Source organism: Saccostrea cucullata, unplaced genomic scaffold, assembly GCF_032062105.1.
Source record: "Saccostrea cucullata isolate Sc308-1 unplaced genomic scaffold, CSIRO_AGI_Scuc_v1 ctg69, whole genome shotgun sequence".
Taxonomy (NCBI): domain Eukaryota; kingdom Metazoa; phylum Mollusca; class Bivalvia; order Ostreida; family Ostreidae; genus Saccostrea; species Saccostrea cuccullata.
Window position 1 is genome coordinate 351,061 of NW_026939160.1, and position 24,196 is coordinate 375,256.

At 33.2% G+C, this 24,196-nt stretch overlaps 2 protein-coding genes across 2 annotated transcripts; both read left to right on the forward strand.

Annotated features, from left to right (window-relative positions):
* Nucleotides 1-374: 374 nt before the first annotated feature.
* LOC134252359 (protein HIRA-like) lies at nt 375-16,943 on the forward strand. The gene is made up of 27 exons (XM_062734817.1): nt 375-519; nt 2,396-2,458; nt 2,905-3,015; nt 3,253-3,343; nt 3,642-3,727; nt 4,101-4,196; nt 4,334-4,416; nt 4,598-4,675; nt 5,082-5,249; nt 5,614-5,664; nt 5,875-5,931; nt 6,016-6,086; nt 6,808-6,913; nt 7,229-7,426; nt 7,834-7,925; nt 8,020-8,368; nt 8,664-8,788; nt 9,066-9,201; nt 9,463-9,564; nt 11,049-11,200; nt 11,384-11,545; nt 11,798-11,856; nt 11,965-12,067; nt 12,389-12,511; nt 12,693-12,856; nt 13,326-13,441; nt 14,768-16,943. The coding sequence occupies exons 1-27, from the start codon at nt 483-485 to the stop codon at nt 14,882-14,884; spliced, it is 3,096 nt and encodes a 1,031-aa protein (XP_062590801.1). The 5' UTR covers nt 375-482; the 3' UTR covers nt 14,885-16,943.
* Nucleotides 16,944-17,973: 1,030 nt separating this feature from the next.
* On the forward strand, nt 17,974-23,043 carry LOC134252340 (solute carrier family 28 member 3-like). The gene is made up of 10 exons (XM_062734780.1): nt 17,974-18,700; nt 18,870-19,011; nt 20,465-20,659; nt 20,947-21,108; nt 21,209-21,334; nt 21,436-21,566; nt 21,664-21,832; nt 21,989-22,147; nt 22,310-22,490; nt 22,824-23,043. Exons 1-10 carry the CDS (start codon nt 18,270-18,272, stop codon nt 22,976-22,978), a joined length of 1,851 nt encoding a protein of 616 aa, XP_062590764.1. The 5' UTR covers nt 17,974-18,269; the 3' UTR covers nt 22,979-23,043.
* The last annotated feature ends 1,153 nt before the right edge of the window (nt 23,044-24,196 follow it).

Consider the following 24,196-nt stretch of genomic DNA (forward strand, 5'->3'; position numbering starts at 1 on the left):
GATTATTTTATACTGTTTATTAACTTCCTGTCCACTGATAAAGTGCTGCCATCTTGAGTGTGATTTGTAATTATAAGAAACTAAATTCGTAACTTCGATTTCAAAAAGGGGCCCGGGTTCATGTAGATTTTTAAAAAAAATATTCACAACTTGAGCAAAGAAAAACGAGGCTAAACTATATCCAAATATCTATATCTTGGGGAGGGGACAATGGATGGGGCAACCCTTGAATGAAAACATCCAAACTAAAGACTTTATAAAGGTGGGGTGCTTCTACAAGCATTTTAAAATTTATTTTTGACGTTTCATAACCCTTTCTTGTCGCCAAAATAAATTCCATCGGGTTCGGAGTGTGAATAATTGCAATAACGGAGCAAGTATGGCGGGGGTTCGAAAAAAGAAATAAAAGAAATAATAAAGTAAACAGTAGAATTGCTGTATGTATATCGTTTTCAGTGATCACACTAGCAGATCTCACCAATATGAGATTGCTCAAGCCTTCGTGGGTCACGCATGACGGTGAGTTATTTCCTTGGTTTGCGATAAAATGTCGGTCAAGTGTGTCTCTCAATTATTTGCATCTGCGTTGCAGGACAGGTGCATGACAGACAATGCATGGCAATAAGGGCATATTTGTTAATCGTGAATTATCAGTTGAAAACGTATTTTTCTTGTTTTTGTTTATTGGTCACCAGTAAAATATAAAGGAAAACTCGTATTAAGTGGGGAATTCGTTGGTTTATGAAAATTCAAGAGATGAAAAATTAGTGTTTTATATTGTCATACTCATAGGTGGGCAATCCGTGATAATTATTTCATTTGACACACTTGTAAATACTGGCACCTAGTTAGAATAATCTAACTGTGTCTCGGGACAAGGCCTCTCCACAGTTAGAATACGTCCCATAACACTGCAATTAATGTTAAAAAATCTGGCTCCGAAATGATTTTGAAGAAAAGAAAAGGGGTTGAGCTGAAATTAATAACCAAATTAATCAAAACAAACCTTTCTGAGATTTATCCCATAAAATAATCCATATGAAGACGAAAATTCAACTAATTTTCTCAACATTTTTTTTCGCTTCAAATTTACCTTGGATGTTTACAAATGTACTTTGGGAACTCTCTGGATTGTTTGTATTAAATGCACTGACTATGAGTTATTGCCCGTGCTTATTTTGCTACATTATGAAGACACGGAACGAATTCTATCGTTAAACCGGGTCCGTAGGACAATATCATTTTAACGATAGAACATTCTATCTAACTGGCACCATACATATACATGCAGCAAGTTTTTAATTTTTTCTATGTACATGACTGACACTTTAATTTTAGAATCATTTTTGCAATATTACCTCTACCTCTAAGACTACAGTCAATTCTCGAATTATCGCCATTCGATTCATCGCCATTTTCGCAATACCGCCATGATTTCCCAAGAACGTTTTTCCTGCTATATAAAATTCTCTTTATAACGCCAAATTCGCATACCGCCATCCGCCACCCTGTTTTCACAACAAACGTCCATTTTTAAGTGTCAATTATCTCGATATACCGCCACAGGTGCATGTGGTCAGTGAAGCGCGGCTAATTAGTTGACTCTATTCCTGTTGTAAAGCATGCAAACGCAGACATGGTACATGCAATTTAGTAATTAAACAAAAATTAAATAAACAATAAATGTTATAATAATTTTGTTTTCTGTTTAATATAATCATTTAGTCATGGCTTCGCCACGAAAGCGGTCGTTGTTAAAGTACGCCGATAACGATATTATTTTGATGATCTCTGTTTTAAACAGTGCAAAGTTTGCTGGGAAAACTAATTATACGGTATAAATTGTGAATGTTCCATCAACAATGATACCATAAACAATGAACATATTCAAGAATTCACTTTACTTATTATCGGCAATATATCATGACGATCGACCCAGTATGTTTTTTTTTCAATATCGAACGTGCAGATTTACATTCATATACAAATATTTTGTCTTTATTTCATAACTACACATTTTGTTTTAGCGAAATGGTACATTAAAAAAATTACTTGAAGTATTTTCAATCAGAAATATGTTTTTATATACATGTACATGTAATAATAAGAATAGAAATGCTAAATGGTATTTCTAAGAACGATAACTCTACTTCTTGTTTTCTAAAAGATGGGAACTTCAATTCATCGCCAAATTCATTATGCCGCCATGATTTCTAAATTACAAAAGGTGGCGGTTTATCGAGAATTAACTGTATAAAGAAAAGTTCAAAGTAAAGGTATCTACATGGAGTTCAATCAAGATGTTGTACATGACAGATAACTTTTTATAATAAAGAACGATTCAATGAAGAAAGATCATTGCATGTAAATGATGTATGCAATTTTTGTGTCTCAGGTAAACCAATATTTTCAATTGACATTCACCCAGATGGTTCAAGATTTGCAACGGGTGGTCAAGGTAAGTTACAAAAAACAGTTAGCTATTAGTGTAAAATTTATTATTGATTATCAAATTGAATTGGTAGCATACAGTAAAGTATTTAGCTATAGAAATGTACTAGTAGGTAGTCCTAAAACAGTAAGCTCTATAAATGAACTGGAACTGTGGTAGTTGTGAATTTTGCAATGCAATATATTGAATCTAAACATGCTAAAGAAAGGGATAGAAAATTTTGATTCATTTAATAGCAAAAGAGAGGGAAGATCTATTCTTTTTTGATAAATTGTAATAAATGGTATTAATTAAGTGAGAACAATTATTTTTACTAAATTTTGAATCTGTCATTGTCAGTTTGTAAGTTTCATTTGTTTTCAGGGATACGTTTAGATTATAATCCAAGTTAATGAAATGACATTGATTTTTTTTTTTAACATCTGTTGATACTGATTGCTTTCACTTTGCAGGAGATGATTCAGGAAAGGTTGTCATCTGGAATTTTGAACCCGTCAGAGATGAAAAAGCAGAGAATGATGAAAATGTACCCAGGGTCCTTTGTCAGATGAATAATCATCTGGGTAAAATTATTGTTTATTGGGTTAAATTACAGAAGATTTTACCTTATCATATCTTTATTATTTAAGTGAAACATTATATTATGAAGGAAAATTTGGCTTATTATTTCAAGTTTCTAAATTCTTATTTGAAATTTTGTGGACAGAAAGGTAATAAATTCAAATTTAATTGATTAGTTAGAGAAAAACTATTTTTTTGATACTTCAGGTTATGAACAATTATTTGTACTGTCATTACAGCATGCGTGAATTGTGTTAGATGGTCAAATAATGGGAAATCCCTAGCATCTGGAGGAGATGATAAACTTATCATGATATGGCAGACTTCCAGGTCTGCACCATTATTATTATAAATATATAGCAGTTACAGTAGTTGCCTCATTAATATCATTCCATAAAAAAAAATAGAAAAGTATAAGATGTTATGATAAATTTATCGGTTATGATTATGTTGTCATTTTAATTTTCTGAATTATCACATTAGATATCTTAGTTTCTCAGATACTAACAGTTGAAGAGATAAATTTATTAAATAATTTACTGAAATACAGGTACAGTATATAACATGAGTGACAATAAGATATTTTATAGTTCCTTCTCAATTGTGTAATTTTCTACTGTTCTTACAGAGCTGGAGTTGGTCCTTCGTTTGGTTCTGGGACTCCAACTTATGAACAATGGCGGCCAGCAGCAACACTAAGGGGCCACACAGGGGGTAACTTTACCATTTGAAAATCTCTGGTTGTGTGCATTTTATTTTCTGAGTCTATCAGACTTTCGTAGTAATCCAGCAAGATTGAGTTAGGAGGATTCCATTTATGCCTTTACATAGAGCTCTGCTTTATCTGTCAAAATTTTCTCTAGCAGAGAGCTACAGTTCTGGAGTTAGCCATTACACTAATTATTTTTTCAAAAAAATGATTTAAAAAATCTTATTTTTAAATAAAGGAGTTTGTATATGTAGATTTGTATATAATGAAGTTAAGCTACAAAGTGGGTAAAGTATTGTTTTCAAATGCTCTGTAAATGTCCTTGACTCTGTTTTGATGCTCTATAAATGCCCTTGGCCTTTCTCTGTATCCTTGTAGATGTCCTTGACCTGGCATGGTCTCCCAATGACAGCTGGCTGGCGTCCTGCAGTGTTGATAACACAATCATTGTGTGGAATGCTGACAACTTTCCAGGTGGGTTATGAATCGGGATATGGTGAATTGAACCTAGTTGAATATAGAACATTATTGAATATGAGTTCTACCAATACACTAATAGATTTGGATTGATTTTAAAGATATTGAATGCAAAAAAAATTATGTTCTTGTAGCCCAAGTTGCTGTGATCAAAGGACACAATGGATTAGTGAAAGGAGTCACATGGGATCCAGTGGGAAAATATTTAGCTTCTCAGGTATAGACCTTATAACTTGTAGCTTTAAAGTATTCGAATTCTGTAGGAAGAGATATACAGAGCAAATTCCCACTTTTATGTGCCTTTACTGGCAGTGGAGGAAACCTGAATTATTTACCAGATCTATTTCAATTTGTACATGTATAAATTATCCCCATCTGTTTGTTTTATGACTGACCAGTCTGATGACAAGAGTCTGAGGGTGTGGAGAACAAGGGACTGGAAAGAGGAGGCCAAAATAACAGAGCCATTTGCAGAGGTAAGAGTGACCTTATCATCATTTTCTCACTCCTAAATAAGCATCAAAAAACTGTTCATCATTTCATACTCTTATGAATTAGAAAATAATTGTATGAACTTGAACTGTATAAAATAAAAAAAACTGAATTTTTGCATAAAGTGTAAGTCACCTAGTATTGCAGAATTCATGATTTATAATGGATTATTTCAATTATTCTAAAAGTTGTTCAAATGAGCCTCAAGATGACATGCTTGGAGATTGGAAAATCAGCTATTTAAACTTTATATTGCTGAATAAAACTTTTAGCAATTGGAAAAAAAGTGCTTAAATTGGCTTCCAGTCAAAATAATGATTAGCTTAGCATTATTCATGCCAATAATACTTCATCTTACAATATTTTGAAACTCTTTAACATTTTTTTCAGTGTGGAGGAACCACTCATGTTCTTCGCTGTCACTGGTCACCAGATGGTGCTTACATTGTTTCTGCTCATGCTATGAACAACTCAGGACCTACAGCTCAGATCATAGAAAGGGAAGGTTTCAAAACCTCCCTGGATTTTGTAGGACACAGAAAAGCCATAACTGTAGTGGTAAGCTCTTCAGTATATTACTTTATATTAAGGTCAAGATCTAGTAAATGGAAGGTGTATAAAGATTTGTAAAATTTGAGATACTGTAAACCAACTTTTATTCGCGACGACTTTATTTCGCGATTTGCCGGGGGTAAACCAGTTCGTGACGATTAATGTTCGCGAAAAAGCCTATTAAGGTTTCTTTTTTATAGACACAAGACTTTAAGAACCGGTTCGCGGCGAGAAATATTCGCAATGACGAGGCTCTCGCGAACTTCGCAATAAAAGTTGGTTTACAGTATACGAAGTTTTTTAAGTTAGAACTTGCCCATCCCATGAATATACATCCCTGGATTTTAATGTTTTATCTTTTTTTTTCCAGAGATTCAATCCAAACATATTTTCAGAGAAAATGAAGAAAGGATGTGAACAGGTAAATAGTTTACATGATTTAATTTGCCATTCAGAACTTGAACAGTTAAATCAGCAACTACACGATCAATTGTTGAAGTTTAATTAAATGTACATGTAGTACCGTTATTCATTTACAGGGAGGACAATTTTAAGCTTACATAATAAAAGAAAACATATCTAGAACTTTAAATTTGAAGAATAAAGAATTCATGCTTTGTTTTAATTTTAGACTAAGCAGTATACTTGCTGTGCCATTGGAAGCAAAGATCGTTCTCTTTCTGTTTGGGTAAGAATTACTCCAAGTTGTTATACCCTGTCATATTTTTCATTCTATTCTTCAATCTAAAAATATAAAACATTGAAATTTCAGTTGACTGCTCTGAAAAGGCCTTTGGTGGTGACCCATGACCTTTTTGAAAACACCATCTTGGATATCAGCTGGTTTGTATTCAACAAAGAAAAAACTCTTTTAAGTACACTTCTCACTTTTAGATTGATTGTTCTTAACAGTCAGTAGAATGGGTGCCTATCATTACTGCTACATTTTCAAAATTTTCATTACCGCTACATAGTCATTACCGCTACAAAAAAACTACATTACCGCTACATATAAAAGTATACATTGTCTATTTCGTTAGCCAGCCACTTATGCGTGTACAGATTGATGTAAAGTACAACATATACATGCATAAGACCTGTATCCCCTGAAATACAAAATCCCACACATTCACACTCGACTCCAAAATACATGTATGTAGAATGAGATACAACAAATCATGGACTAAGTATTATATTCAAATATTTGAAACAGTTTGTGCTTACATGGCAGCAACCAAACTTTTTATTTGACTCTGTCATATATTTCACTTAGATCTTTCAACATTGCCAATATTCAAACATTTTAGAATGAGAACTGTAAAACATCTTTGTGAAAGCTTTGAGATTGGAACTTATATTCCGTACCTGCATACCTGGTTGATTACATATGTAGCGGTGATGAGTTGTTTTCGACTAAAAAAATATTGTGGTAATGATCAGTCGAAAAACTGAAAAAATGTAGTGGTAATGAGTTGAAATTTTTGGCAATGTTGCTGCAATGTTGACCTCCCAGTAGAATATGAAATCAGTGTAATTAACTTTGCTGATTGGTTATTAATTTCAGGAGTAAATCTGGCATGGAACTGATGGCCTGTTCCAGTGATGGTACTGTGGCCTATATTGAATTCAGTAAGGATGAAATAGGCGATCCAATGGCACAAAATGATGTGGTGAGTTGTTGTCAAAAATTTATTGTTTTGTCTATACATTCTTTTTTCCCTTAAATTTCTGAAGAATTATATACTGTAAATCTATTAGTATTTTCTATGTTCGATATTTGGTGAAAATTTATTTTTTAGCAAGTAAAGGTAGATTTGATTTAGTGTTATCTGAATGTGCTAGATATAAATATATCATTTACAAAACATTTAGCGATGTACTTGATTTAGCGGACTCTGCTTTCAGCCAAAATAGCTAAATAGATTACACCGTTAAATGTAATACCTTTGCAGTATACTTTTTTACTGTAAATTTCATCTTCCTAGGAACTCTTTCTTGAGAAGATTTACGGGAAGTGTATGACCAAAAACAATTCCTCCACCAGCGGGACCCAGATTATAGAGTCGGCCGCCTTACTGAAGTTACAGCAGCAGAAACGCGAGGAGATGCAGAAAAAACTGCCAGAGATGGACGAGAAATGTAACCTCAGTAGAATGTCAGACAGTCAGGGGAGTCCATTCAAGGTGAGTAAAATATGTAACCTCAGTAGAATGTCAGAACAGTCAGCAGGGGAGTCCATTCAAGGTGGGGGAAAAGTCTGCTACCTTAGAATAGTTGGATATATTGCTTGCCATATTTAAATTGGGAGTGGGGGAGTGTCTTTCAGTCCAAAAATGGTGCTTTGGATGTGTTTAAAAATAAAAACTTAATACTTTTCTAATGAACATATCTCTTAGTCATAAATAGAATTTTAAAGATAATCCATACTGATTTTAGATGATGGTGACATTCACTAGAACGATACTTATTTACGATTGCTTTAAAAAAAATTTTTAATGGTGTGGGGTTGTCTGTGTTTTGTGCTTATATATCGTTTTGTTTACCTGTACCATCAATTTATCTGCATTTTAATTAAATATATTACTTTTAGCCAACTGACAAACAAATTGAAACAAAGACGGCTGATGGCAGAAGACGGATCACTCCAATATTCCTAGCCCCACAGCTGGATGTCAATGTTGGGTAGGTTTATTTAATGTTCATCTGTACGTTAAATTATTCACCTTATTGCTATATCATATGAGGGAAAATACTTTTATGTCTTCTTTTAATACAGAGAGGCACCATTGCCCTTCAAAAGCCAGGGCATTAACTTCACCTCCAGAAAAGAAACCAGCAAGATAGTCGTAGAGAAACAGAACATTGTCACAACTAAAGGGATGATCTCCCCTACCTCACGTTCCAATCTGTCAAATTCCAACTTCTCAAACCAAAACACTTCTCCTGTGCTACCCCCACCAGGTGGGGAGGGGACCCCCAAATCCCAGCCCCCTCCCCTTGGAGGGGACACCACTCCCAAACCAACCCAGGATACCAGCCCGGTGGCTGAGAAAATGGACACTGCCCCACCCTCAGAAAGTGCTCCTCCATCAACTCCAAGCAAAGTCATCAACGTTTCCATCCAGGTAATGGAGTGGGATCATCTGCTTGAGGGAATGTCATTTTCAAAATATATTTGTATCAATAAAGATTAACTACAAACGATAACTTAAATTCAAGAAATGTTTTGATTGCTTATAATACCAGATACTTGTAACTATCTTGAGAGGTTAGACTTTGCATAAATTAGATGATCTATTGTATTAAGTTGTGCTTTGGCAGTGTTAATGGAAATGAAAAATTAAAGTTATTTTAGTAGAACTAAAAGAAATCCAGACTAATTGATGAATGTAAATATAACTTTTTGTTTTGTTTTTTCAGCCAATGACTGCACTATCTAAGCCAAAAATTAAGCACACCTCATCAGAAAAGAAATCCTCTGAGAAGTCTGATGGCAAGGATAAAACTCCAAGTGTCAAGGACAAGATAAAAACTCCTTCGGAGAAGTTAGTGTCATGGTCTTATATTTTTGATTTTTTTTTCAAGCTGAATTTTTCTTTAATAAGGAAACAACATGTACATGTATAGCTCCACAGTTCTACAAAGTCATTTGATTAAGCAATCCATACAGTCTTTATTATGCAGTCTGGTGCAGAAAAAGGTTTGAGATTCTGAAGTTCATCTGTATGAAGATACACTTAGTCAGAAGTATCTCAGAAGTCTACATAAAAATGTTATCCTGTCTGAAAAGATTTCAGGCTTACATTTTTTATCTGTTTTCAGAATTGACAAGGTAAAAGACCACAAATCTTCAGCTGGAGTAAAACGCAAACATGACGGTGAAAAGAAGGAGGAGAGACGCGGCCGCCCTCGTAAAATCGACAAGGAGCGATCCCTCATGTCTACTCCTGTGTCTCATGTAAGTGGTCCAGATTGTGATAGACTATTTTCAGTAAATTCTCTTGTACATATGTAGCTTTCGTCAGCCATTCATATGTGCAGAATATATGACTTATACTGTACATGTATTTTGAAGATTAAAGAATAAGCAAAAAAAGCAAATGAAGTTAATGAACTTTAATTCGGCAGATATTTTATATGTAAATGAATAGCAGTGACAAGAATGATGGCAGACTTTATAGATAGTAAGCTGTATATATATGTATTTTGTCTGTAACAGTATGTACCACCAGTGCTGGACAGTCAGGGAGCTTCTTACCTACCAGCTGTCCCAGAGCTGGAGCTACCAGTGGCCTCAGTTCAGAAAACCTTTACCAAAACTGTAAGTGATTCGTTAAATATTAATACCGTGAGGGATTATTTTGTTTCAAAATATAGTGCCTCTTTCTTGTAGTGGCAGTTTGGATGGGATCAATTGCTGCAATGAATTTGTAGCAAGCCTTTGTTTATTGTAATAGATCTTTGAGATCATAATGGTTTATCAAAAATACAGACAATTATATCAAAAAAAAAATTTATGGAACCTAAAGCTAATTATCTGTAATTTCTGGATATACAAATTTAAACATTTACATGTGGAGTAGTTACACTATCTAAATAAATATTGAACAAGTTAATGTGGCTAGGAAAAAGAGAATTGGTTTTATTATTCAAAAGTTTAAATCCAAAAGTAAACCTTTGACCAGTTATGGTTTTGCTATTCTTGAGAAGAATTTGTAGAATTATTAAAAGTATACATGTATACTGAAGCAAATAAAATACACGTATGTCAATATGCATATAAAGATCTGATTGCTTATTCTTTATTATATGTGTATAGAAGATTCTTTTTATATGGAATATTTATCCAACTTTAATGATGATTTTATAACCTCATAAATTTTTCATTTCACATGCTGAATACTATCATTTTGTTAAAAAAAAGAAAAGTATTTTTATATAAAAAAGTAAAAGAAAAGGATCGGCCATTGTGGCCAGGACCTCTCACATGTGAAGTGAGAGACATACCACTAGACCACGGAATCGCTTCCTATGAAGTCAAGTATATGAAGAACTGAAGTCACATACATGTATATATTCATGTTCTCAAAATTTTACACAATCCATGGTGTTTGATTTATTTAGCCTTAATTAAACAGTTCTAATAGATATAATAAGAACATAAAGTCCACCGAGAACCTGTTTTATACGCAATAACTCTCCTCATGCCCCTGTGCTAAAAATAGCGACATGTAATACTATAAATACTAATAAAACAAACGGGGCGGGGCACTTTGTGGCCCCGAGAGAGGTCCTAGGGAGTTTTGGTATAAAGTTATATTGCATACCTCAAAATCTTCTTGAAATATCGCCCAATGATAGTGTTACACACAGACAGAATGTATAAATTTACGACCTTGAATATATTTTGACCTCAAAATCAATAGGGATCTTCATTAGGCCACAGGGAGTTGTTATGTAAAATTTCATTGCGATAGCTCAAATGGTTCTAGAGATATCGTGTGGAAACAAAAGTGTTCTAACAGACAGAATTTGCTTATTTATGACCTTGACCTTTGGACCTCAAAATCAATAGGGGTCTTCCTTAGTCCATAGGGAGTTGCTATGCTAAATTTCATTGCAAAAGCTCAAAGGGTTCTCGAGATATCGTGTGGAAATGAAAGCGTTACAGACAGACAGAAAGACGGACGGACGGACAAAATGTGATCAGAAAAGCCCAAATTAATATCTCCCCACTTTTCAAGTGGGGGAAAAAAAAAATTATTTCTAGGGTTAAAGTTTAAGCACATTCTATCCCTATTACAGGTTGGAGGACGGGATAGCTCTCTTACAGTGGAGGTAGAAAACACCATTAGTATTGGAGTCCACACACTGCACAAGATGAGGTGTGTTCAGGAAGGACTCACTCTCTGGGAACAAGTACTGAACTCTCCTATTTTAACAGTCACTGGATCAAAGTAAGTTAGAGGATTTGAAGCAGATGCATTATTAAGGTACCAAAAAGCCATTTATGGACCTTCTTTGAATTTTCTCACCAAAACCTTTCCAAGGTTAAATAAGGAAACAAACTTTAATATAATTGTATTTAAGAAAGTTAAAATGTTTATTGTGAGTATGTGTAAAACTTGCTGACATTTCAGAACTGTTGTGTGTGCGTCGTGTGAGGATGGGTCCCTACACATGTACACCAGTACAGGATCTCGGATCCTCCCCTGTATTGTCCTAGATTCCAAAGTCTCCAAACTCCATATCAAGGGCTTCTTTGTCATGGTCATCACACAGAAAGCTTTCCTGTATATATGGTATGTGAACAATCAGAGTTTAAATTGAATTAGAGGCACATGTATTTGTTTCCAGTATTATCAGCTCTGAAGTTTATAAATGAATGAGATGTATATAAGTTTAGTTGAATAAGGTTTTAAAACTTATATTTAGAATTTAAATCTGAATATGTACCTCGGTATGTGTAAAATAACATGAAAAATTTTTTTGATAGTGATTCAATTGGAAGATATCAAAAATCTCTATAGGCTTTTTTTTTGCATTTGACTTAGGAATGTTCAGCAGCAGTCTGCAGTTATCAGGAAAGAATCATTAAAAACAATCATATCAGGTATACTTTAGTACTGTCCAAAATATATATCATAAAGTTAATTTATGTTTACCTTTTTCCAAAATTTAATTTTTTCAGGAAATTTATATGTGGTATGTTTACTTTTAGGGAGTGATGACCTTCAGAGGTCAATGTTGACAGAGGAGGGGATGCCCATTATCACAGTTCACAACAAAAAATCTTACACCTTCTCCAAAGACATGGGCACCTGGTAATTTTCATAACATTTGTCTGTTTTTCTGTCATCCTCAATACCAAATGATTTTATTGCCTAACAATACAGATGTGTCTTAAATATATGGCTAGTCCAGTTCCTGCATTCATTGTGTCAACTGATACATGTTCCTTCTTGAAAAATTCTATTTTTTTAGAATTATAATTATGTTATCTTTGAAAAAGAACAGCTTGTTCATCTGGGAAAAAAAGTTTTCTTGATTGGGCAAGACTTTCAGCATGACAAAGATAGACTAATCTTTATAGAAATATGTTATGTTGATATGTGGTGACCAGTCTTTGTTGTATTTGATGATAGGATGCTCCTCCATAACAAAGCAGACTCTCTCCAGCAGTGCTCAGACCACCACAGCTGTGCACCGCCTAGAGACTCCACCAAAATTCAGGGACCACTGGCTTCACTACAGACCTCGCATGAAAGGTAAACCTTATCCATGTCTCAGACTAGTAGTCTTAGGCTCAAAAAATTGAAATCATTATTTTCTGATAAATGGTGCTAATATAATTTTAATCCATGTTTAAGGGTATATTAAAGTCTGACTAGAATCTATGATCCTTTCAGAATGTCATTTTAATCTTTTGTTGATTTTATACAATTTTAGACTGGGTATGCAGGCCAGTCGTATCTTCAGTGCTGGACAGTCGCTGCAGCAGAGCTCCACCCTCAGTCATATAGAATCCCAGCTGTCAGCCTGTCTACTGCTCAAGTCTGCCCCAGAGTACAAGTTCTGGCTGCAGACCTACACAAGATATCTCTCTCAGGAAGGTCAGAATTAAAAATGCTGCATGGATTCATAGCTTATGAAGTTTTATGAGTAGACTCATTATATTTACTCCCCATTGCTTTTAAGAATTTCTGGGAAAAGAGTCATTTGTATAAAGACATATCTGTAGTACAGTTGATGTTATACTGTTTGCCTGAGCAAATACTAGTAAGCAAAAGGTAAACATTTTTTTAAGGATTTGGAAGATGCATTTTGCCAAATCAATAAATGTTTTGTTACACCTTACTTTTATTAGTACCTTGCACTGGCTTCCATATTTTCAATAAATATTCATCAAAGGTTAACTTGATCTGTTCTGTAACTGTTGAACATTAACAAATTAAAATATGATATCCCTTCATTTAGGTCTAATATGATTATTATTTTACTACTTTACAAATGTTTTTTTTTTGGGGGGGGGTTTAAAGAATTAAATAAGCAACAAATAACAAGGCTGTTTTCTGTTCCCAGGACTCGAGTCAGAATTCAGGCACATCTTTGAGTCCAAACTTCGAGATGTTTGTGATGATCTCTTAGGACCAGTGTACAAGACAAAGGGAAAGTCCTCCTGGAATCCACTCCTATTGGTAAGTACAGATTTAACACAGGGCTCATATAAATATGGGGCTATATTGCATATTGCTAAATATCGAATTACAGGGCTCATATTTGTAAAATAAAAACATGGCTCATATCAAGAAATACGGGACTCATATTAATACAGGGCTCATAATACTGCCTTTGGAATTACAGATTGGATAATTAATCTTTTTCTTTGTTGAAAGTGTTATGAACGGGGCTTTTTCTAAGCTTCCTTCTGGTTGAGGCATTGCACATTCTTTGGTTGAGACATTGATTTTTAAGCACTAAGTGCAGTGCTTGCTAACATCTTAAAACTACTTCTGTTTGGGATCCAGTACCACTAAGCAATTTAGGTACTTCTACTGCCATGATTGACTCTTCAAAATGTATGCAATTGGAAAACCCAACTAGGGCTGTGTATTGAACAAAATATTTCGATACAATACGATACGATATTTTTTAAAGCGATATGCGATATATTGGTTTCTAAAAAAAGTTAATAAAAAAAGGCTTATGAATCATTTAATGCATGAATTTTATGAAAAGTTAGTGTTTTATTACCCATTTTAAAGTTCTTGACTCATTGTCATCACAAAAAACACTTCAAATTTAAACTTTTAATGTCTGTAAAATCAACATATTGAAATAACATTGTCTATCTATTTTATATTAATTATAAAACTGTGTTATTTCCTTAATAATTATCAGTGATTATATAATTATTGATCATTTTTAATTAAGAAATGTGAAATATAATCTTTGGTGATTAAAATTCCCATCTTCTTAACAGAATTAGACTAAAAACTGTATGTCCGATACGTATTGAAAATTATTTTTCGATACGATATGATTCTTTAATATCGATACGTATCGATATATCGATATATTGATACAGCCCTAAACCCAACCCTCTTTCAGCTATGTTAGTTTACAGCAAAGTTGCATATTCTAACAATAGGTTCAAGTTTTTAAGGTAGAGATTAACCTTCATGAGTGTTAGTGGATAAGGTGGTTCTTATCTTTGTAAAAAATAAGTGTCGGCACACACCATCTTTGTTACATATAGCTAACAGACCCAAAGAAGTAAATAACCATCTGGAAATTTTAATTCATAATAATTCTGATTAATATTATAAATGCAAATAAGGCTTAGTGCTTTCCATTACTTTCAGTACTTTGATTACTTTATTGAGGTTAGTAACAATATCTTGAAGTTCCACATTTTACAGTAAAAAATTATAGACATAACAAAATGAAAAATATTCTCTATGAGGAACAATTTTTAAATATCTGAAAGAAAATGATATCCAAATGTATTTTTCTTTTATTAGGGGATGGATAAAAGAACACTACTTAAAGAGATGTTACCAAGCATTGGCTCTAATCTTAAACTCCAAAGACTTTTTACTGAGTACCATGACCAACTGGAGTCTATTGAGGACAGATGAACTAGGACCTTATGTAATTGTTGAATTCTGGGATATCACATAGAACACTGTTGAATTCTGGGATATCAGGTGTTGAAAAATGGCAGATTTCTTAACCAAATGTCACAAATTCAAATCCTCCAATGGACTCTGTATACTGCTGATACTGCATACAAGTACATTTACTTTGCTCAAAGCTGTGATGAATAAAAATGTAGCAAAAATATTAGAAATTAAGTAATAAACAGCAATTTGTTTGCTGATAGAAATAAGTACAATTTTCATCACTACAGATATTTAAATTGCATTTATTAGGCTAAGCCTATCTAATTACCCTGAATTATCTTTGTTTAGAGATCCGTGCTAGTGATAACAGTGCTAAGATTTCTTTTGACTACATACATGTCTTTTCTTATAAGTCATTTTATGTGAGGTAGATTTTAAATTTCTTTACATGCATTGTCTGTGTATGATTTTTTCATACCTTGATTATAATTGACAGTGCAGCTAGTAGGCAGCTTGGACTAATGATGTATTTATTTCATGATTTTCACGAATTATAGGAAAGAAATATATGCGGTATATTGCATATCTTTGCCTCCACAAAAATCAAATTTTAAAAAATTCTTGAAATGTGCTGAATTTTATACATTGTATGAGAAATATAAATTAACAGAACATATTATAATTTCAAAGTAGTTTATTGACAATTTTTTTTTATGACGTCACAAACAAGTCCGATTTTATATCATTTTTTTTAGAAAGAGAACAAAATGGACAAAATTTCAACAATTTTAGCTTTAAAATTTATAGAGTGCAAGATATTTACATATTTCACTGATATTATCATTCTACACATTATATCAAAATACTGAGCCTGATCAGACCTGCACTCGGTGACTTTTTCTTCAAAATATCGATGTAATATATAGATTTTTCTGTAAAAATCATGGAAATTTTAAATTTACGTCATTTTTGTGATGTCATTTCAAACATATGACATCATTGCTTATGAAAATATTCAGTGCTTTGAAGTCAGCATGTATTCCCCTGTTTAAGAACATAATTATTTCTCCATCAAAGTTTGACTTGGGGGGCAAATATTGGTTATTACCAAACAAAGTTCTTTCTTGAAAACCACTCTCAATATTCCATACTTGAAAGATGGTAATCCATATACACATACCCGCAAACACTTTCCCTGGTAGAACTTCCAAACCAATTCTAGTGCATTTTATATAAAAAAATTATCAATGATTTTTTTTAAAGTTTATTATTAAAATAACTTGCAGCTATTTTTACATATTATTACTATTTTTGGAATAATTAATCATGTTTTAATTATTTCTATATGTTGTACTATGTTATAGCATGGGGAAAAAGAGTGAAATAAGGCCATCTTCAAAAATTGTTGGTTAGCCCTCTCCGGACTGACTGCCTAAAAAAAGTCCCACCTCAAAACTTCTTTACCTCCATGAAACAATTTCTCTCCCTTTTTGTATTTTTTATTTCTTTCAACCTCCGAACTTGTATCTTGAAATTTTTTAGGGAGAAACTTTTCCCCACCTATTTACACGCCAAATTATTTTACGGCAAGTCAAGAGAGGGCAAACAAACATTGTTTCAAAGATGGTCTTATCTTTGAGATTTCGAAAAAAGATATGTCAGGGATATTTATTTTGTAATCTGAAACAGTTGGGTAAAGAGAACGAAATAGATTTTGAACTACAATATGTACTAGTAGATTTTGAACTACTAGTTCCTTGTGATGACAATTTTGTATGAACTCTTTTGATTATCATACTTGATTAAGCATTTCAGGTGTATACTATACAAAATGTTAATTCACTTTCTAGAGCATGCATTCAATCATTCTATTGTCATCTTGCTTCTATCTTACATTTGAAAAGAAATTTTTAGCTATACCTGTAATATATATTGTACTTTCTGTTGAAGTACCCTTGATTTAATATCAATCATTGTATTATCTGTTCTGAACAGATTGGGTTGTTAATAAATGTATGAATTGAACATATTGAAAAAAATATATAAAGCATTGAAACATTCAAGTTCAAAACAAGTTCTTGTTTGCATTCAGAGAAATCTACTGGTCAGCAGGGGTAAAAAGGAGAAGCCTTCAATAGAATTTGTAAATATATACGAAAAAGCAGCTAACTGCCTTTTTCTTTAAATTAAAGAAACATTCAAGGTCAAATGAATTTCAAGGACAGTGTCAAGTTCAGAAATCTTGCATTAATAGTGAGACAACTTCCACATATTTTTAAAGCTTATGATAAATCAGATACATGTATAAAGTATATGACTTCAGAGTTCCAGGTCAAAGTTAAAAGCAAAATTTAAATGATATCAAATGAAATTAAAAAAAATTATAATTTGTTAATCCCCTGCCTTTTTTTTCGATTTCGACAAAAAAGGCTATTTTGTCATTGCTGAATATGTACAGGGCTTTCCATTGCTCAGATATCTTGAGTATTATCGTACGTGGGGTTTGGGAGGATTTTTGGTCTAATTTCAGATAAAATTGGTTGAAGAGAACATTCTAAGGAGGCCCGAACCTGACAATATAAAATTATTTTAAGACAGAAAAATGGTTTCAAATTTGTTAGAATGGAACATAATTTGGCGAAAATGTAGAAAGTGTTTTTCGTTGGATGACATTATTACGTTATTATAACTAATCCTTGTCGATTTCTCAAAATAGCGCTTAAGGGAATTAGAATAAGAGATCGATGTTTGCCCTCGTTATTTTGCTATTATTTATACGATATGTATTATGGAACAGCTGTGATATTAGAATAGTATTGAGGGATAACATTATAAGGACTCGATTTTTTACTTGTTTTGGAGAACTCGTCCTATGAACTCTTAAAATATATTTCATGGAATAATTGCAGCACATGTTCGTTCATCCCATTAGCAAGTATTTCACACCAACGAGCGACAGATCTGGAACTAGAATTTCATTTTCTTTGAATGTTCATGAAAAAGTTTTAAGAAAAAAAACTAAACAAAAAGTTGTGAAGATGCGTAATCGGCAGGTTTTTGAAGTAAATGATTGTAAGTTAATTTATTTGTACACATCGTGGTTTTGTTTACACATTATCTTCTATATTCCTCTGTAAACTCGGACTTAGTCCTTGGTCTTATCTATATATCCTGGATAAAACCGCTGGGACCAAAGATTTTGTGGTCAAGAACAAGTAAATCATACGCATATTACAACAATGAAAAATACATGAACTCGGATGCAGCTCAATGATAATGTAGTTAAATTCATCTTCTGACCAAGGATGAGTAAACTGTACTTCTAAAGTCCTCTTGTCAAGTGTTTGCATTGATGTTAACGGGAGAAATGAAGTGTTTACTTTAGAGTATAATTTTCCACATGGCTTACTCGGGAATTAAGTATACAAACGTTGAAGGTGGGCAGGAATTTTCCCTGGCTGACAATATGGACGGTAAACGTGTGACTTTTGACAAAAGTTCTCATCTCAATGGAAAGGAAATGCAGCAAGTTCCACCTGAAGAGATCAAGTTGAAAGATAGAAGCATCGTTCTGTCACCATGGAAACGACGCTTGCAGACGTACCGCAAACGTGGTCTTTATCTAACACTGTTTTTCCTGTATACCGTTTATGTCATATTTTCTTTAATTTACGATCCTAATGGGGCGATATTTGTTTGTTTACTGGAGGCGGTGTTTCTCTTTGTGGTGATTTTTAACGTCTTTAAAGTTGACATTTGGGAACCTGTGCTGTCATTACAGAAAAAATGTCTAATTCATGTGAAACGACCATTAAGGACAAAAATTAGAATGTAAGTATAAATTTTATATAAATAAAATCATTCTCTTATATGTCTCGAGATTATACCATTTAGTATAGAAAAGAACAAATAATGATGTTTTGCATAAGACTGAATTAATTGATAACGATCATCAAAAACTACATGAATGACAATTACTGAAGATTTCTTCCTTCCACAGAATTATAACGGTTTTGGTGGCCCTTGGTTTGATTGCTTTTCTGGTATGGGACATATGGTCCGACGTCCACAGATTTATTCCTATTGGAGGAATAGCTTTGTTTGTTATATGCTTATGGGTTACTTCTTCCTCGCCAAAGAAGGTAAGAAATAATGACATTTACATGTACTTAATAAAATGTACTAAAAGAACCGCACGAAAGTATATTAACTGGAAATTTAAAGACAGCAATAAGTTCATGATTAAAATTTGAAATAAATAATGGTTTCTATATATATATTTTTTTTTCATGCATGATCAATCAATTAGAAATATTTGCTCAAAATTTTAATAATAAAAAAACTATATAGATATCGCACAATTTTAATAAAAATCTATGATGTCAGGTAAAGTATAGATGAAATACCAGGTGCTAATTTGGACGATCTTGCATACTTAGGGTACAGGTTTGCCAGACTGGCTGTGTAGAGGTATCATCCCCTGGTGCCCTTTGTATTCAAGGTGCACTAGTTTTATATTAGAGTACTGCCATTACTACAAGATTTTTTCTTTTTTTTTTTTCAATTTACCTTATATCTATCATTTTATTTAATTGTGTTTTCTTTTATCATTCTAGCAAAATGCACTTGCAATGTCAAACTTAATCACTAGTCATGTTACATTATCTTTAATATAGAATTGTAATCAATGTTATCATTTTGTAATAATTGTTCATGCCCCCCGTGTGCCCTTGATTGGTGAATAAACATACTAATCATACTATTACTGCACGTGGCACGGTTGATTTATGTTTTGTAAAGCAAAATGCATTTGCCTTTCTTTTTCTTTTGTTATTCTTCAAAACAATCTGATACCCTGCATAATAATGCGTATTCTGTATGTTCAATCGATATTAGATTTAAAACTAATGAAGACAATTAAACTATTGATTAAGACAAAGACCATAAGTATTCTTTTGATGTTATTGTGCTATTTCGGTCAAATTCCAGCTTGTATTTTTCGTAGGAAATTCAAATGATCAGTTGTATATCTTGATATCAGTAGTATTTTTCATGTTAACGCTTAGACCTATTTAATAAACTTTTATACTTTATTTTTCCCAAGGACATTTAATCGACGTCATATTAACACAATTTCCTAAAACGCGATAAATGAAAAAAATTACGTAGTTTTCTTTAATCTAAAACTGCTATAAAATGTCAGTTATATAATATGAACATTTGCATAAGTGCGTGTAGTTTAAATCTACCCCCTGTCTTACAATGTATTTTGTTCTATTTTCATAATCAAAGTTTCTGAGTAGAAAGAAATTACTAGTGGAAAAAAATACGTTCACCATCAAATCATCCTTTCTATATGAACCCCTCCCCCAATTGTTAGCATTGGTATGATCAGCTGTTCGATAAATCGTGTATATTCTTCAATACTCAGTAGTGGATCTAGCAAGTGGAGATTCAGAAAGTCTGAGCCTCCATGGATGAAAGTTCCTTGACAAAACCTAGCTTGTCGCTGTTTATATCTTGAATTCTTGATACATGTATATTATACCTTTTTAGAAATTAAATTACGAAAATTTTAATTTGATTTTTTGTCAGGTTGCGTGGATGACCGTTATTTGGGGAATTCTCCTTCAGTTTGGAATGGGGCTCATTATTTTAAGATGGCCCCCGGGGTATGCCGCCTGTAAATTTTTGGGGGACTGTGTCAGCCAGTTTTTGTCCTATACAGATGAAGGTTCCAAGTTTGTGTTCGGTGATCCGGGATACACACTGCATCCTGTGGCTTTTGGGGTAACTGGGAAATATCAGTAGTACATTGAATACCATCTTGATATATTTAAAAACCAGTCTGACTTAAAGCCATACCCTTGCAACTATTTCACAATGAAGTGAAATACGTATATAATTGGGTTTGGCTTTAGAAAGACTGATTTGAAAATTTAACATATTTTATATGAATAATGATATCTACAAATAATATACAAGAAAAGGTTTATTTCTGTTAGAAAAAAATAAGCACCTGTCTGTACCAAAGACCAAAATAATTTTTTTGTTCATTTCCTTATGATTTATTTTAGGTTCTTCCGGTTGTAATATTCTTTAGCTCAATTGTGTCTGTTCTTTACTATCTTGGTATCATGCAATTTGTGATCCGCGCCATAGCTGCCGTCCTGCGATTTGTGATGCAGACGACAGCAATCGAATCATTCGCTACCGCAGCTCACATATTCATTGGGCAGGTATCAATACGCCCTTCTTTTAAAAAATATCCATTAACTGTATATAAAAAATTTATGTTTTTATATATAAATATTTTTGGAAGTGCCGTATGCTTTGCAGGTGGAGTCTAGCGTTGTCTTGAAACCTTTTCTCAATGACTTAACATTATCGGAGTTGCATGCAGTTCTAACCAGCGGCTTTGCAACAGTTGCTGGAACCGTAATTGCTGCTTACATCGAATTCGGGGTATGTGTAGCCAATTGCCAAAGAATAAAATAATCTGGATATCCTGTATAACACAAATAAATCTTTACCATAATGTCTTTATGAAACATACATTTTCGTAGGTCCCTGCAGAACATGTTATATCTGCTTCCTTCATGTCGGCGCCCGCTGCTCTCGCAGTTGCCAAACTTGCGTTTCCAGAGACCAAAGTTGCGAAGCCTCTCATTGGTAAAGACATGGAATTAGAAGTTGGGTAAATGCAATAGCGCAGAAAAATCAAATTGATTGTCATTTACTTAAAGGTAAAAGAATTTTTGCATTGAGAATGTATTTTTTTACCCATTTTCCAGAAAAGAACAGAACATAATGGAGGCGGTTTCTGTCGGGGCGATGGGAGCTGTGAGGCTGATAGCCAACGTAGTCGTCAATCTCGTGGCCTTTGTCGCCATACTTGCTTTTCTAGACGCCGTTCTGTCTTATTTTGGTAGTCGTATAGGCTACCCAGAAATATCATTCGACGTAAGTCTACATCACGCAAGTGGCGCCATCAGTTATATTGTACATGACTGTTCTGACTGTCTAAGATAATCGTAGTCCAACATATTTAACGTTTTCTTCATCATTTCCATTAAGAGAATAGCATATATTTTGTTATGTATCCATCTTTCTTTACAGTTCCTTTGTTCGTACATTTTTATGCCTTTGGCGTTTGTTATGGGTATCCCTTGGCCACAATGTCGTCTGGTAGGAAAGCTCATAGGGAAAAAGATTGTTATCAATGAATTCCTGGCCTTTGCTGACCTCGGTACATTTATAAAAGCAGGCGAGATCGAGGTATTGTAATTATATGTAGCGCACGCATTTTTTTTTTTTACAAAACGGAATAAAAACTTTTTTGCCAATCTTGTCAGTTATTGCTTAATTCAGACAATTATGAATACGTAAAGGACAAAAAGAATACAGCGATGAACACCATTTTTTTTATATGATTCTTAGGGACGCAGTATGGTGGTGTCTACCTATATTTTATGTGGGTTTGGCAGTATAGCCGCCATGGGGATTAATCTGGGGGCACTTTCGGCTGCCGAACCACGCAGACGACAAGATTTAGCCAAACTGATGCTGCGTGCTGTAGTGGCAGGGAATATCGCGTGTTTCATGACAGCATGTGTTGCTGGTAAGTTGCCATCTTTTTTTATGCAATGTACAACAATTTGAAAACACGTTCTTGATTCGTTCATGCTGTTACAACTCCCCCCTGAATCTTAAGGTCCATTGTACCTTTGTTCTTTCAATTTTTTTTTTTCGGAAAACACCTATGGTTTGCCAAAAGGATTCTGTTTATTACAATTAGATTTCAAAAAGCACATGTCCAAAATTTGACAGAAATTGCCTTTTAACTTGACAATTTTATAAATGAATGGTAGTTTTATCAGTTATTAGAGTTATCTATCTTATCAAAGCATTCAAAGGGTCAATGAACCTTAAACTATTCATAATCTATTTTCAGGTCTTCTTTATCAAGATGTCTCTGTCCTACAGTCATTTAGTAATTCTACCAATGTTTCAAATTCTACTTTATTTAATGCAACGGAACAGAGTCATAATTTTACAGCAACATTCCAAAGTACTACTACTACACAACTTTCAGTAACCGGACTGTAAAAATAGACTGTAACATCTTAGTAAATACCGATATTTCTTTTATCTCCACAAAATATTCAGAGTTTAGTTATGTAATATCAAATTGGCCAGTAGGTAAATAAATTAAGATTTAGAAGTCTTTGTTTTCTTTCATTACTTCGGAGTTTAATTGTCTTATAATAAAAGAACTTAAACATCAATCAAGGATCTCTGAGGAACACAAAATGGAATCAAATCACTTTGTTGTTTTCTGTTGCAATCATTTCAAGGAATAGCTGCAGATCTGTATCTCGCTGGTCTAAAAATTTGGGATTGATGACCAGAGCTTCAGCTACAGTACCATCCACTGAAAAAAGTGTATGTTTATTGCGCACAAAGAAATGTGTTGTTTCTCAATTTATTTCTCTGTATATATTAAAATATTACTTTCTGTGTGTTCCTAACATATTCTTTTACTTTTTCCACAACAAAACTGCATGTACAAGTCATGCTTGAAGAGAGTTGGACTGATTTGTATTACCACCCATGATGGCAGAATAGGTAAGCTAAATTTTCAATAGTATCAATTTCAGGACCAGTAGGGCTATTCACAACGTTTTGAGGAATGTTTTATTGTGGAAGTTGTGAAAAAATATGTTAGGTACACATGGTTTGCAATATTTTGAGATGGCAGCTTAAATATACAGAAAAATAAACAAAAAAACAGTGTTATGAAATATATTGCAAGTCCTTGCACTATTTCTCTCAAAACATTACCCCTGCCCACATATAGATGCTTGAACTCTCATTAAATGGAAGTGCACTGAGTTTTATAAATATACTAATATTATCAATGATGATGTATTATTATAGTCGGACTCTGTATTCAAATCCTACAAATAGAAAGGAATTGCACCTACACAATTCATTTATTGTTCTATTAAAGAAAAACACCTGTGTTTTTTATGATTTTTTTTTAATAAACAAAACTTGGAAAAAAGAAAGACTTTATACATTTGCTTTTTAGTTACATACATTTCTTTCAAATGACATTGATGCAAATCAACAACAATATAAACACAAAATACCTACTGTTTTAAAAACTCTAATATTAAAACTAAAATTTTCCATACTAAAATAAAACTCTTTCAAACATATATTTAAAACTAATTTTAAAAACCTTTTTTTGAAATAAAAAGATAAACCAATCCAAAACACTAATAAAAAAAATCATAAATCACATTTCTATGTGGCAAACAA